General features: G+C 43.5%; 1 protein-coding gene across 2 annotated transcripts in view; it reads right to left on the reverse strand.

Annotated features, from left to right (window-relative positions):
- VSIG10 (V-set and immunoglobulin domain containing 10) overlaps nucleotides 1-9384 on the reverse strand; it is a 30935-nt gene extending 21551 nt beyond the window's left edge. Inside the window, exons 1-2 of one of the 2 annotated variants that reach the window (XM_031948686.1) lie at nucleotides 8945-9384; nucleotides 3588-3878 (exon numbers count right to left, since the gene is read on the reverse strand). In XM_031948686.1, the coding sequence (XP_031804546.1) occupies nucleotides 3588-3878; nucleotides 8945-9041 (388 nt within the window). In that variant the 5' untranslated portion in view covers nucleotides 9042-9384. The remainder of the gene's footprint in view (nucleotides 1-3587; nucleotides 3879-8944) is intronic. The other variant, XM_031948685.1, reaches the window with a different exon arrangement.
- Nucleotides 9385-15038: the final 5654 nt, after the last annotated feature.

Here is a 15038-nt window from a genome sequence, read left to right on the forward strand (position 1 = left end):
CAGTTAGCTCTACGCTGGGCCAGTTCTCAAAGCTAGGAACTTCCCCCAATGGCTAGCGGATTCTCCAATTTCAACCTGGGACTGCTCATTCTGCCCACAGAGTCAAACAGGACAAGGCTCATCCACCCTCCAGTGACAGCTGGCTGACATAGCAATGCTCTCCATGTTGAGCCCGCCATTCTCGGACTGACCCTCGTGTGGAATGGACACAGGGCCCTCCCCCGGACCGGCAGCCCTCCTCCAGACACATATCTGCTTAGCAATGCTCTCCCTAAAAGGAGGACATTTTACTGAGCCGTCATATCCAGTTTCAGACAACATAGCAAAGGAATCCATCCCTGGACAAAAGATGCCCTCATCTGGCCACAGCCTGAGATTATTCTTCATCCCATCCCTCTTAGCTTCTTATTACCCCAATGAGGAAAGTTCTCAGCAGCCACAGCACATGAAACAGAGCAGATAAAAGGTAGTGGCTCTATCTAGCTCATGCTCCAGAGTCACCTCAACTCATGGAGGGAAGGGTAAAGAAGGGATGAAAGGAAGGAATAAGCATTGATTAAGTACCTACTGTATGCTAGGTACTATATTTTGATTCTCACACAACTCTAAGTTAGGAGCTATAATTGTCTTCACTTTTATATTTGAGTACATTGAGGCTGATAAGTGATTTACTCATCAGGTAAGTGTCTAAGGCTGGATTTAAACTCAGACTTTTCTGACTCCAGGTCCAGTGCTCCATCCACCAAGCCTACCACCGGTATAGACATTCCCCAAAGAGAGAGTCACCCTATCCCAACAGCTTTCTGAGGGACAGTGTTTTGTTATAGGAAAATTTCTGGATTCAAATCCTTTTTTTAAATTATTATAGCTTTTTACTTACAAAACATATGCATGGGTAATTTTTCCTGGATTCAAATCCTGACACTAAATAAATTAGCTATGTGACTCTGGGTAAATAATTTCACTTCTCTAAAGTCTATTTTCTTATCTGGATGATGATGAGGTTGTTTACACTACTTATATCACAGAGGTTGTGAAACACTTTATAATCCTTAAAGTGCTATGAAAATGCAATATTATCAGCATCAAGCCATTGCTGTTACTACTATCCCTTACAGCTAATAGTCTCCCTCCAGATTCCCTACATCGGCCAATGCTGAGAATTTTCCAGGTCTCTATTTTCCATGAAGGAATTCAGCCTCAAGTTGCCTTGCTGACGCCTATGGAAGAACCAGCTCATACACAGGAATCAGGTAACACTGTCAGTGAAAATGATGGGAAGGAGGGGACAGTCCCAATGCACTCTGCCCAGGTCCCAGCTATTAGAAAAGATACTGGCAACCTGAAGAGAGACCAGTGGCTGAAGTAACTAGGGATGCTCAGCCTGGAAAGGTTAAGGAAAGACACTGACAACCTGAAGAGAGAACAGAATGAGGAAGAACAGGGGCTGAAGTAACTAGAGATGCTCAGTCTGGGAAGGTTAAGGAAAGACTGGAAAACTATTTACAAATAATTAAAGGATTACCCTAGACAAAATGGATTAAACTTTTTCTTGTCCCTGGAGGGTAGGACTAGGAAGAAGGAGGGAAAGTTGCATTTAGGTTTGATATAAGGAAAGCCATCCTGACATTGAGAGCTATCCCAAACCAACATGGGCTACCTTGGGAGGTAGCTGGGTTCTCCCCTCCTGGAGGGCCACTTGCGGGTATATTGTCAAGAGGATTCCTAATTTCTTATTGGGCTCTTTGGCTTCCAACCCTGAGAAGCTGTGATTCTGGGACTTTAGTGAAATCTTGGACGGGCTGACCCTAGGCTGCTCTCAAATTATAAAAGCACTTAGTGATTTGATGACACAGGTACAAAGCATATTTACACTTGGAACCTACTCCCCCCGCCTTTTTTCCTTTGCTCCCCATGGGGCTCCCCATGCCTGCTGTACCAGTCCCTGCACACACCACAGACACACCTGCAAACCTGTCCCGACCTGTACATGTGGACATATAAAAGTTCCAGCTCCAATCTGCCCTCACCTGGCCTCCTTACCAAATACCAGTGGACTTCTTCTATCTAAAACAAAAGGTTTGAGGAGGAGGAAGAGGATGCTTGGACGGGGGAGTGAAAATCATAGGATTTAGAGCTGGGAGAGGCAGCATTCGTAGTCCAATTACATCATTTTACTAATGAGGAAAAAGCTGAGCCCAGAGATCTAAGTGAAAGCCAAATATCCAAAGACCCAGGGATCTAAGTAGTGCTATAGTGGATAGAACACTAGCTCTGGAATCAGGAGGACTTGAATTCAAGAGACTCTTACTAGCTGGGTGACCCTAAGCAAGTTACTTAACCCCAATTGCCTTACAACAACAACTCCCTTCTCCTCATGCTCAAAAAAATCCCCCCAAAACAAAAAAACAAAAACAAAAACAAAAACCGATGTCCAAGGACCAGCATAGCTATGCATGAAGAGGTTCATGAGTTTCTTGGCTGACCACCAGATAATGAATATTTTAGCCACCATCGAGACAAAGCAGATGTAAAGAGAGGGATATAGAACAACTTATCAGCTAGAAGATATCTCAGAAGCTATTCAGGTCTAGCCCATAACTGAAAAATGATCCCCTCTATATTAGGGGATACATTTTTTAAATTTAATTTTCTATTCTTAATTTTATTATAATAGTATGTTATTTTTCTAATTACATGTAATGATGGTTTTCAACTTTTATTTTTGTAAGATTTTGAGTTCCAAATGTTTTTTCTTCCTCCCTCCCTTCTCTCCCCCTTCTTCAGGCTAGTAAGTAATGTAATATAGGTTATAGGTGTATGTTCATTTTGAATATATTTCCATATGGGAAAGAAAAATCAGTACAAGGGGAGAAACCACAAGAAAAAAACAAACAAAAGAAAAGAAAGGTGAGAACATGATGCTTCAATCTACATTCAGTCTCCATAGTTCTTCTTTTGGATGCAGACAGTTTCCTATCAAAGTTTATTGGAATTGTCTAGGAAGTAAAGATTTTTTTAAGGTCCAGAAGCCCAAGAGATAGAGATCTGACCCTGAGGGACCTGATACTCCCCCCATCCTATTCACTGAATCATGCAAAGAGGAAGTGAAAGCCCAAAAGTTAAGTTAAGTGAGCTGCTCAAAGTCACATGGGACAGAAGTGCGATTAGCTGCCAGGTTTTCTGGCTCCAAACCCAGGGCTCTTTCTACTTGAATGTCCATTTGTTCCCATAATGCCCCCAAGAGATAAACAGGGCCAGACTTCTAGTCATTTTTACAAATGAGGAAACTGAGACACAGAACAGTTACACAATCAAGTATTAGCCCATCCAGGACTATAATCAAAGCCTGGGTTCTCTTAGACTTCACTTCCTAAAAGGAAAGGGGCTGATTGGAAATAAATCTCATTGTATCCCACACCAAGTTCACAGAGATGTAACACTGGATCAAAGAGTAGTAAACATGACTTTGGGAGAGGAGATTTCATAGCTTTTTCTACTTTTTCAACTTTTCTTGCCTCAAACCTAAAACAAATATAGCCCCCCCCCCCAATAGATTTGGAGAAAATTTGACTTTTGTTACTTACTGGCTACCAGCAGCTGGATCCTGTGGTCCAGGTGGTCCCCCAGGGTCTCATTTAGGACTTCTCGACAGGTATAGTTCCCCTCATCCTGTGGGCCCAGCCCTGTGATCCGCAAAGAACTGGCATTCACCAGGGAGTAGCGGGATTCAGGTGGGAGGGTTGTGTTGGAAGAAAGGAGGAAGGCAGCCTCAGGTTCATTCCTATACCAGCTCACCGGGCCCTCAGGGCTTGAGGTATTACTACAAGGTAGGGTAACGTTCTCTCGTTCTTCTCCAATAATTACTGCTTGGGTTTCTGCAAAGGAGAAAAGCCAGACAATTAGTGCCACAACGAGCCAGTCACCTGAGTCTTAGACATAGGTGACTTCTCTCCCATATCCAATGAGCAAATTTAAAATGAAAAATGGAGAGAGCCACTAGTTTAGATCAGAGGTCAAGGTGGGAATACAGTGATTATAAGCAGCTTTGGCCACAGACTATTACCAAGGCTAATGAACTCATCATATTCTCTCAATGATAAAATACAGACTCCCCAGCCCAATACTCAAAGCCCTCCATAGACTGGATTCAACTGACCTCTCCGGATAATTTTTCCAACCTTCCATCATCACTGGACAACCAGATGTCCTCCACATTCAACATTAAATTTTGGGAATCCTCGTGCCTTCAGCTGCCCCCCAACCCTGAAAGGTACCATTTCTTCAAATCAGTCTTTTTAAGGCTGATCTCAGATGACACTTCCGTGAAACAATCCCAGACCCATCTCTTGTCCGGATGTTTGCCTTTTCAAATCACCTGGCATTTATTTATTAAATTATTTGTCAGGAATGAACTCATTTCCATAATGCTTTGCAAAATACCCCAGGATGAGTGATCAAAGCTCTATCACACTCAGTTTACAGATGGAGAAGTAATGGCAAACAGAAAGCTAGTAATATAATTAAAGTTGGATTCAGACCTAGATTTTTTTCCAACTCTAAGCCCACTGCTCCATCCATTATACCACACTGCTTCTCAACTGTAAATCATTCAGAATGGAATGGAAACTCCTACAGGGTGGGGACCATTTCATTGTTATCTAGATATTCCCAGAGATCAGCACTAAGTCTTACATGCATTTGGAACATATATTTATTAAATTACTTGTCAGGGATGAATTCATTACTATAATGCTTTGAGCTTTGCAAAATACCCACAGGATGAGTGATCAAAGCTTTATCACACTCACTTTATAGATGGAGAAGGAATGGCAAACAAAAAGCTAGTAATATAACCAAGTTGGATTCAGACCTAGGTTTTTTCTCAACTCCAAGGCCACTGCTCCATCCACTATACCCTACTGCTTCTCACTTGTAAATCATTCAGAATGGAATAGAAACTCCTAAAGTTTAGGACCATTTCATTGTTGTGTAGATATTCCCAGAGATCAGCACTAAGTCTTGTATGCAGATGGCACACTGAATTATTAAATTACTTGTCAGGAATGAACTCATTTCTATAATGCTTTGAGCTTTGCAAAATACCCACAGGATGAATGGAACAGAAACTCGTAAAGAGGGGCAGCTAGGTGGCTCAGTGGACATTGGCATGGAGGGAAGCGATCTGGAAAAGGAGAATGCAGCCAGATTGTGCAAGGTTTCAAATACCAACCAAAGGAGTTTGTACTTTGTCCTATAAACTGACAATAGGGAGCCATGGGAATTTACTGAGCACGAGAGAAACATGGTCAAAACAAAGTTTTAGGAATAGCAATTTGACAGAGGTTTGTGAGAAAATTGCATGCAGATGAAAATCCCTCCACTCTTTTGTAGGTAATCTTGAGTTTCTGTGGCAGAAAAAAGGGAGGGGTGTTAATTTATTTTATTTTCATTTGTTTTGTTTTTTCCTAAGGGTCAGTCTCGGGGTAATGAACCTCTTTGTTCAGAGCTAGAATGGGTCTCAGCATAATCACACTCAAAGTCTCTCCAGTTTGGTAGGATAGGACCTTTCAGGCCATGTCAACCCAATCTAATTTATTTATTAATTAATGCAATTATTAAGCAACTACTGAATGTCAGGCTAAACACTGGGTATATAGAGATAAAAAAGAAAACAGTGTCTTCTCTTAAATTTAGGGCAGAAAAAGTGCAAAGGAAAGACCTGACTCTGGAATCAGAGTACCTGATTCCTAGAGTTCAAGTTCTTTCTAGCCTCACTAGCCTTGTTTTATCTGTAAATTGAAACAACTGGACTAGTCCCGTTAACTTGAGGCCTGTAAACTTTTTTTTTAAATTAAAGCCCAGTCTGGTAGATTGAAAGTGATTCAGAATATTAAATTCTATTCAACAAGCATTTATTAAGTAGCTACTGCATAGACTGAAGGGCAGCTGGATGGTGCAGAGTGTCCCTTGTAATCCTGTGTATTTTATTTTGTGCATTTACATACACAGACTAAAGGGGTCAGGAGTCTTCAGCAGGCTGCTTGCTGCCCAAGGGGTCCAGGACACACAAGGAGATTAAGAATCCTTTATCGAGTGCCCTGAAGCTAGAACCTCCTGGGAGGTTTTCTAGGTACCTAGAATAAGCTCTGGTTTAAGCAGAGAGACTCAAAGAGAAACATTAAGACTTTAATCACAGTGATCCCTAAATTGATAGGACACAGTGGGGTTAAAGCCAGGAAGGAATTCTCAGAAGTGACCAGGGTGGGGAAGATCATGATAAGGTGGAAACTGCACTGAATGAGGAGTCAGAAGAACTGCTGTCACTAGCTGTGTGACCTTGGGAGATAAATTAATCTCCTGGGTCTCGGCTTCCCCTTTTGTCAAAATAGATGGTCTCTGAGGTCCTCTAGCTCTAAATCTATGATTTCATGTGTGACCTTGGCAAAAATTCATTAACTTCTCTGTGCCTCAATTTCCTCTTCTGCTAAAAATAAAGGTTTGACTAGTTAGCCTCTAAAGCCCTTGAGGCTTCAGTACTATGATCCTAAGTGCATCTAGATGACCTAGAAGGTACTGTCCAGCTCTAGGGTCATAGAAACCAGACAATTCTGGTGAGAAGTCTTGCATCCAAATGCGTTCTCCCAAAGCATCACAGAGTCAGTTTTATAGCTTACTAGGCAGCTAGTAAGTAGCAGAACAAGATATTATAATAATAATGATAATGATGAGGATGAGAATAATAATAGCAGCTAGGATTTATAGAGAGTATTATATAAAGTACAACTATATATATATATATCTTTAAAGGATTAAAAGTACTTATATATACCTATATACATGAGTGTTTATTAAATACGTATTACGTATATGTGTGCGCCCTCATGACAGCTCCCATCCAACTTTTCTGGATAGAAATATTGCAGTGATGGGCCATTTCCTTCTTCATTTTACAGATGAGGAAACTGAGGCAAGCAGGATAAAGTGACTTGCACACAGCTAGTAAGTGCCTGAGGCCAGATTTGAATTCAGAAAGATCAGTCTTCCTGATTTCAGGTCTAGTGCTCTATTCAGTGTACCACCCAGCAGCCCTTCAGTGTATAAACTTAATAAATGATACTTGAACTGAACTGACTATTTTGCATCAGATCAACCTACCGGACCAGGCTTCTTAGGGCTCAGTTTTCATCTCTCTCCTCCTAGTGCCCCCAGGAGGGGTTATCACCATTTTGATCGAGGCAGTTGGGCATGTAAGTGATAGCATATTCCTTGCTTTCTCAGTGAGGGTGGAGGAGAGGCAAGCCAGAGAATGCAGAACTCAACAATTTTTAAATGAATGTTAAAGAAAGAACAATTTTTATTTTTTTTATTTTTTTATTTTTTATTTGGCTGAGACAATTGGGGTTCAGTGACTTGCCCAGAATCACACAGCCAGGAAGTGTTAAGTGTCTGAGGCCAGATTTGAACTTAAGTCTTCCTGACTTCAGGGCTGGTGCTCTATCCACTGCACCCCCTAGCAGCCCCATTTTTATTAAATTTTTTTTTAAGACAGTTGGTATGATGATCTTTGAGAGTCAGAGGAGATCTGGATTCAAATCTTACTTCAAACACTTGGCAGCTGTGTGCCTTCATACTGAAAACAATTCATCTGCCAATCAATTCCATCCTTTTTAAATAGGGACAGGACACATGAGAAATGTACTATCACACTCTAAAAGCTAGAAGAAAACTGAGAGAAAATTGAGTTCGACTCCATTTTACAGATGAGGAAACTGAGCCCCTGAGAGAAGTGGTTTGCCCAGTCACCTGCTAGTTAGAAAAACACTCTAAAAATCACAGCACAGGAAACGAGCGAGCCTAACACCCCATCTCTAGAGGACTTTGCGGCTTAGGGGTCGTGACTATTTCCATGCCATCTTCCCGAGTGGGAATCCGGGGCTGGCAGAGGATAAACAGGCGCTCAGAGTCAGACGACAACTGAACCAGACGTCCTCCAAAGCCTCCTAAATTCTGGGGAGGTGACGGGCAGGGAGCCGTGGGAAGAGAGCGCTTTTTTCCCTCTCCGACCCTCCCAGCTTCCTCTCTGTACTGTCTGTCTTGTGAGAAGCTGGGTTTGGTTTCAGCTTGACTGCAAAACTCTCCTCTCCAGGAGGAAAAAGATTCTATTTCAGAACGTCGGGATTAAGGGAAAGGACACTGACGCGGGGGCCGGGGTTTTGCCGCTAGCTCGCTTCCCACTCCGGCCTCAGTTTGCTCAGCCGTCAGCTCCAGGGACTGGACTAAATCCCCGGTTCCTGAGCGGCGGGCGCAGACCCGGGGACTGAATGTGGGGGCGCGAAATTGTGGTTTCGGATCAATAAATGATACAAGTCGTGTAAAAGTTTCCCGGGAGTCACGTGTGGGACAGGTTTAAGGAGCCCGGCGCTAAATGACCTCTAAGGCCCCTTCCGGCTCTGATCAGAACCTGGGCGCTAAATAAAGCTCCCAGAAGAGCCGGGGGCGAGGCCCCCCAGACCCGAAGCGCGGAGGGGAGGGGGGAGGGGCGCAGGGGCTGAGGTCAGGGGGGCGTGTCTGGAAATGCTCGCGTTTCCCCGGGACCGTAACTGGCCAGCGCGGGAGGACGCAGGGACGCTCGGCCGCCTTCGGCCCGGGCGATGTCCCAGGGCGGCGGGGCTGTCAGTATCACCCTCCGGAAACGCAGCAGGACGGGGGGCGGGGGCGGGGAGCCTCCCCTCGGAGCCCCGGGTCCCCCGGGACGGCTGCGGCTCCTGGAGGCGCGGCGAGGACAGGAAGCCGGGGAGAGGGGCGGCGGCAGGGTCCCCCCCCCGTCCCGTCCCGTCCCGCCCGGCGCGGCCCTTCCTGGCCTTGCCCGAGCCAGGGCTTGGGAAGCTCAGCCCTTCCTGCCGGGCGAGCGCGCCCGGCTCCCCCCTCCCTGGCCCGGTACCTGGGGGGGCGCGGCTCGGGCACGACCGCTCGCAGAGCAGCAGCAGCAGCAGCAGCAGCAGCAGGGGGAGAGCCGCGAGCGCGCCGCCGCCGGGCATCCTGACTCCTGGGCGCCGGAGGTCTGGTCCCGAGGCAGGCGGGCACCCGCGGGCGGCCCCGGGGAGCCCAGCGCTCCGCGCTCTTGGCACCGAGCTGCCGGGGCTGGGGGCGGAGCCGTCGGACTTGCCCCGGGCCGGGAGGCTCGGGTCGCCCCCGCCCAGCCCGGGAGGCTAGCGCCCAGGGCCTCTCCACGCGCCCCTCACTCCCTCTCCGCCGCCCCGCGCCGCCCCGCCGCAGGCTGGCCGCTCCGGGCGTCCATCCGTCGGCCGGGCCTCCCGTCTCCCTCCGCAGAGATGCTCCGGGCCCTACTTCTCTCAACTTCCTCTTCTAGCTGGGGGGCGGTCACCGAGCCGGACAAGGCTCGCCCCGGGCCAGTTAGGTGCGGAGCCAGCCCTGGGAGGGGAGGGGCCCGGCTGACGGGCCCGCCTCCGCTCCCCTCCTCCCTCCTCCCTCCTCCCTCCTCCCTCCTCCCTCCTCCCTCCTCCCGGTTTTTCTCCAGGCTTCCAGCCCTGCCCTGGATCCGCCCAGAGCAAGCCGATCCCTTATCCCAGGAGGGAAGCTGGCGGCCCGGGCGCACCCCGCTTCAGGGAACCAGAGTAAAGGTCCTGCCAGGCTGCCCACTCCGAGCTCCTGTTTCTTCTGGGAGCCCCAGTCTGAAGTGCGATTAGTGTGTCAACAGGATTTATAAAGTGCCTACTACGTGCCAAGCACGCGTCCTAAGCGCTGGGTGACCAAGACGGCCAAAAAACTCGGTCCGCGTCCTCAGCCAACCTCCCGTTCCAACTGGGGTGACAACTATGCAAACGACTCTGTGCAAACAAAATACAAAGTGTGAACTGGAAGGTGATTTCCGAGGCGGGGCAGAAACATCTGGGTGACAGGAAAGGCCTCCTGCGGCAGCTGGGACGCGAGCCGACTTTTGGAGGAAATCGGAGAAAATAAAAGACAGGAGATAAAGCATCCCGGGCATCCAGGACCGAAGTGTCTGGAAAAGGAGCCGCATCCGGAGGGGACCCTGGGGCTGATGGGTGGCTACACTCCCAAGAGGGACCTTAGAGCCTTTCCGAAGCTCAGTCTCTTTTGACAGAGGAACCTAATGAGTGTGACCCCGGGAAGTCAAATGGGGATGCTAATGGTACCTTATCTCACCAGCTTGTGAAAATAGAACAAAATTATGTCTATTTTAAAAGCCCTTTTAAAGCTGAATAAAAGAAATCAGCTATTGTTGAAAAGAAAACAGTCAAAAAACAAAAAACCACGAGTGCCTATTACGGGCCAGGCTTTTTGTTATTTGAATATAACAATAGGATCCCTAAACTTCCAGGAGTTTACAATTCCATTAATATTAGATCTTGGGACAGCTAGATGGCGCAGTAGATAGAGTACCAAACCTGGAATTAGGAGGACCCGAATTCAGATACGACCTCAGATACTTAATACAATCTCCAGGAACTTCACATTCTCTGACAAAATTTTAAGTACTTAGTAAATGCCGGCTACTATGCTAAGCACATAAACGGGGATCCCTGTCCTCAAGGACCAACTTTCCAAGGAAAGTCAACAAGCATTGATTACATCCATCCTTCCTTCTTTCCTTCCTTCCATCTTCCCTCTCTCCTTTCCTTTCTTCTTTGTTTCCTTCCTTCTCTTTCTCTCCCTTCCTTTCTTCTTTCCTCTCTTCTTCCTTCCCTTCATTTCTTTTTTCCTTTTCTTTCTCCTTCCCCCTCTCTTTCCCTCCTTTCTTCCCTCTCTCCTTTTTTCTTTCTTTCCTTCCTCTCTCCATTCTTCTCTTCATTTTCTCTCCCTCTCTTCCTCTTCTTCCTTCCCTTCTTTTCTTCTTTCTCCTCCCTTCCTTCCTTCCCTCCTTCCTTTTTTCCTTCTCCCCCTCTCTTCTTCCTGTAGGTGGATTCAATTCACCTCTTTCTTGCCTATTGAATCCCTTGTTATATCTAACTATTCATGATCCTGTGGAACACACTGTGGGATTTTCTTGGCAAGGATACTGGAATGGTTTGCCATTTCTTCCTCCAGTGGAGTAAGGCAAAGGGAGGTGAAGTAACTTACTCAGGATCACAGAGTTAGTGAGTATCTGAAGCCAGATTTAAACTAAATCTTCCTGATTCTATGTTTAGTTCTCTAACCACTGTCCAATCAAAGCCCTACCTAAGTTTATAGCCAGATTAAACACCATTCCTTCCTCAAGGTTGATAAGACGTTTCCTCTTAGCCTACACCCAATACTCTATTCCACACTTCTTTAATGCAATTATCTCTTTATAGATTTTTTTTGCATTTTTATCTTATGCTCTTCCTAGACTAGAAGATCCATGAAAGAAGGTATATAGTAAGCAAAACGACTATGTAGCAGTACAAACCTTCCCCCTTCTCCCCCACAACAAATTTCTCCAAACAGATCTCTCTAGAAAATGCACCAGAGCAAATCCTGCTTGGGAAATCCAAGAAATTTAAATCAAGTCTTTCTGATAAATGCCTTATTTCTCAAATATATAAAGAACTGATTCAAATTCACACAAAAATCCCCAAGTTATTCTGCAATTGATAAGTGGGCAAAGGAAGTGAAAAGGCAGTTTTCAGAAGAAGAAATCAAGACTATCAATAATCACATAAAAATGCTTTAAGTCACTACTGATTAGAGAAATGCAAATTTAAAAAAACTCTGAATTACCACCTATCAGATTGGCTAATATGACAGAAAAGAAAATTGACAAATGCAGGAAGGATTGTGAAAACACTGGGACACTGGAGTTGTGAACTGATCAACCACTTGAAAATAATTAGGAACTTTGTCCAAGGAGCCAGCAATACCACTACTAGGTCTGTCAAAGAGATTTTTTTTTTTAAGGGAAAGAGACCTATTTGCACAAAATATTAATAACAGGTCTTTTTTGTAGTAGCAAAAAATTGGATATCAAGGGGATGTCCATCAATTGGGGAATGGCTGGACAAATTATGATATATGATTGTGAGAGAACATTACTGTGCTGTAAGAAATGGAAGGCAGCTAGGCTGTGCAGTGGTTAGAGCACTGAACTTGGAATCAGGAATACTTATCTTTCGAAGTTCAAATCTGACCTCAGATATTTACTAGCTGTGAGACTGTGGGCAAGTCACTTAACCCTGTTTGACTCAATTTCTCATTTGAAAAATGAGCTGGAGAAGGAAATGGCAAACTGCTCCAATATCTTTGTCCAAATGGGATCCCTGATTGAAATAACTGAACAAGAACAACAAATAAGGAATAACAAGTAAGATGGTTTCAGAAAAAACTGGGAAGTCTTCTATGAACTTAAGCAAAGTGAAATGAACAGAACCAGGAGAACAGAAACACAATATTGTAATGATGATCAATTGTGAAAGACTGAGCTATTCTGATCAAGACAATGATCCATGACAATTTCTAAGGACACATATTGAAAAATGCCATCTAGGGAAGAGGGTGGGAGGAAAGAGGGGAAAGTTGGAACAGAAGATTTTGCAAGGGTCAGTGTTGAAAAATTACCCACGCATATGTCTTGTAAATAAAAAGCTTTAATAATTAAAAAAAAAGAAAAATGCCATTAACTTTCAGTAAGAAAAATGAACTTTAACAGTGCAGATTAAAGCACACTTTTTTTTTTTTACTTTATGTGTGTGTGTATATGCATCATGGCTAATATGGAAATATTTTTTGCATGACCTCAAATATGATCACTATCATATTGCTTGCCTTCTCAAGGGGTAAGGGAGGAGTGAGAAGAAAGAAAAGAATTTGGAACTCAACATTTTTAAAATTAATGTTAAAAAATTTACATGTAATTGGGAAATATTGAACAAAATAGGTCACAATGGATCATTTCCCAGTCCAGGTTGACACAGGGAGATAAAGAAATCTGTACAAACTGGGAAAGAAGTCTACCCAGGAGAGCACTACAGAACATTCTTGCCCCCAAGGACTGTGTCCAGAGCTAAGATGAGATCCCAGGCTCATACAAGAGTATGACCTAGTCTGGGTTGTGGAAGCAAGTGCCAATAGGAAGCTTTGTTGCTTATTATCCCACTTCTGGGTCACAGATCCTGGGCAGAATGGGGATTCTTAGGTAGGGAGCTGTCCCAATTTCTAGTCATATAGAAGCAAGAAGTGGTGGCGTGGCTCAGACCTCAGGAGTGGAACAGAATCATCTTCTGGCCTAATCAGAAGCCTGTAGAGGAATAACCAGGGCAGAAATTCTAGACCAAAGAAAGAATACAATTCTGGGACTCCAAATCAAGAGAACTTTCCAGTTTGTTAATGATTCATCAGCAATCTACTGTTGCCCAGAGCCAAAACCAGGAACTTGAAGAGCTCAGATAAGAAGGGAAAGCAAGCTGATTGTACCCTGGATCAGTCCACTTTGGAAACAACTGAAAGCTTGTGGTGCACAGATTGAACTGCCCCTGAGAGCCGAGAATAACAATACCCCCAAGAAAGCATCACAGGACCAGCCCAGAAGTTCCCTCCAGATGTGCAGAGTTCAGATCTAACATCAAATAGGCTGAAAAAATGAGCAAACAAAACAAAGAACTCCAGTTTAAAAAGGTCTTGTAACAGAAACACTCAGGACACAAAGAGAATAACTCCAAAACATCTATACGCAAAGCCTCAGGAAAAAAAACAGTATGGGCCCAGTTAGAGTCCCTGGAAGAGATAAAGAGAGAGAGAGAAAGAGTTTTAAATGTTTTGAGAGAGAAAGAGCTTTACATGTTTTTTTTTGTAAATGGAACAGAAGCACTAAAGAGAGAAAAATGGAAAAGAAACAAGAGTTATGGAAGAAAGAATTCAAACATGAATTTGCAATTTGACCCAAAAGGTATAAAACCTTGCTCAAGCAACAAATTCCCTGAAAATTAGAATGGCCCCAAATAGTGTCATGAAATGACAAGAAATTTTTTAAGCGCAAAGACCGAAGAAACAGAAGAAAATGTATGCTCATTTCATGACAAAAAAAAAAAAAAAAAAAAACTGGCCTAGAATATAGATTGAAGAGGAAAAACAGGCTTTCTGAAAAGCCAAAAAACAAAGAAGCAAAAAAAAAAAAATGGAGTCTAGACATCCTTTTTCAAGAAATATTAAAAGAAAATTGTCCATATCTCTTAGAACCAGAGAGCAAAGTAGAAATAGAATCTACCAGTTATATCCTGGAAGAAATCCTCAAATGAAAATTCCTAGGAACATTTTAGCCCAAATTCAGAGGTTCTAGGTCAAAGAAAAAAATACTGCAAACAGTCTGAAAAAAAGAAAAAGAATTTAAGAACTGAGGAGCCACAGTAGAAATTGCATACAATTTAACAGCCATCACTATAAAGGAACAGCAATCTTGGAATGGGATATGCCAAAAAGCAAAGGATCCAGGCTTACAACCAAACTGAATATAATCCAACTGGGAAAAAATAAACTCTTAATAAAAGAGCGAGCTTCCAAGCATTCCTAATGAAAAGACCAGAACTGCAGAGAAATGGGAAGGTCAAACACAAAAGTTAAAAGAAACATAAAAATATAAACATGAAAAAGCAATGATAAACTAAACAAAGATGAACTACTTACATTCATTTTAATGTGAGGAAATAACTCATCTATCTCTTGTCAACCTTATTATCAGTTTTTTTTTTATTTTAAACAGTAGCTGCAATGCTGCAAAACAAGGAAAAATATGCATAAATGTACACTAATGCATATTTATTTATTACCTAAAATCCAGGCTAGTAGTATCCACATTGGCTCAACAATAATATGCCACCATTCTGATGATAGTGGCTTATCTATATTCCATATCCTAGTTAAAATTTCTTGGTGAGTTTGCTGAATTAAAGTAAGTTGACTTTCAATGCTGTTCAGTGGAGCATTTACATTGATTCAACAGTTTTCTTACTTTCAATTTAATTAATTTTTATTAATTCATTTCTAATTTAGTATTAAATTGGAGATTTTTAATTTGTTCTTTTTTTAGCTTTTTTAGTTTT

This window comes from Sarcophilus harrisii, chromosome 1, assembly GCF_902635505.1.
Source record: "Sarcophilus harrisii chromosome 1, mSarHar1.11, whole genome shotgun sequence".
NCBI lineage: Eukaryota > Metazoa > Chordata > Mammalia > Dasyuromorphia > Dasyuridae > Sarcophilus > Sarcophilus harrisii.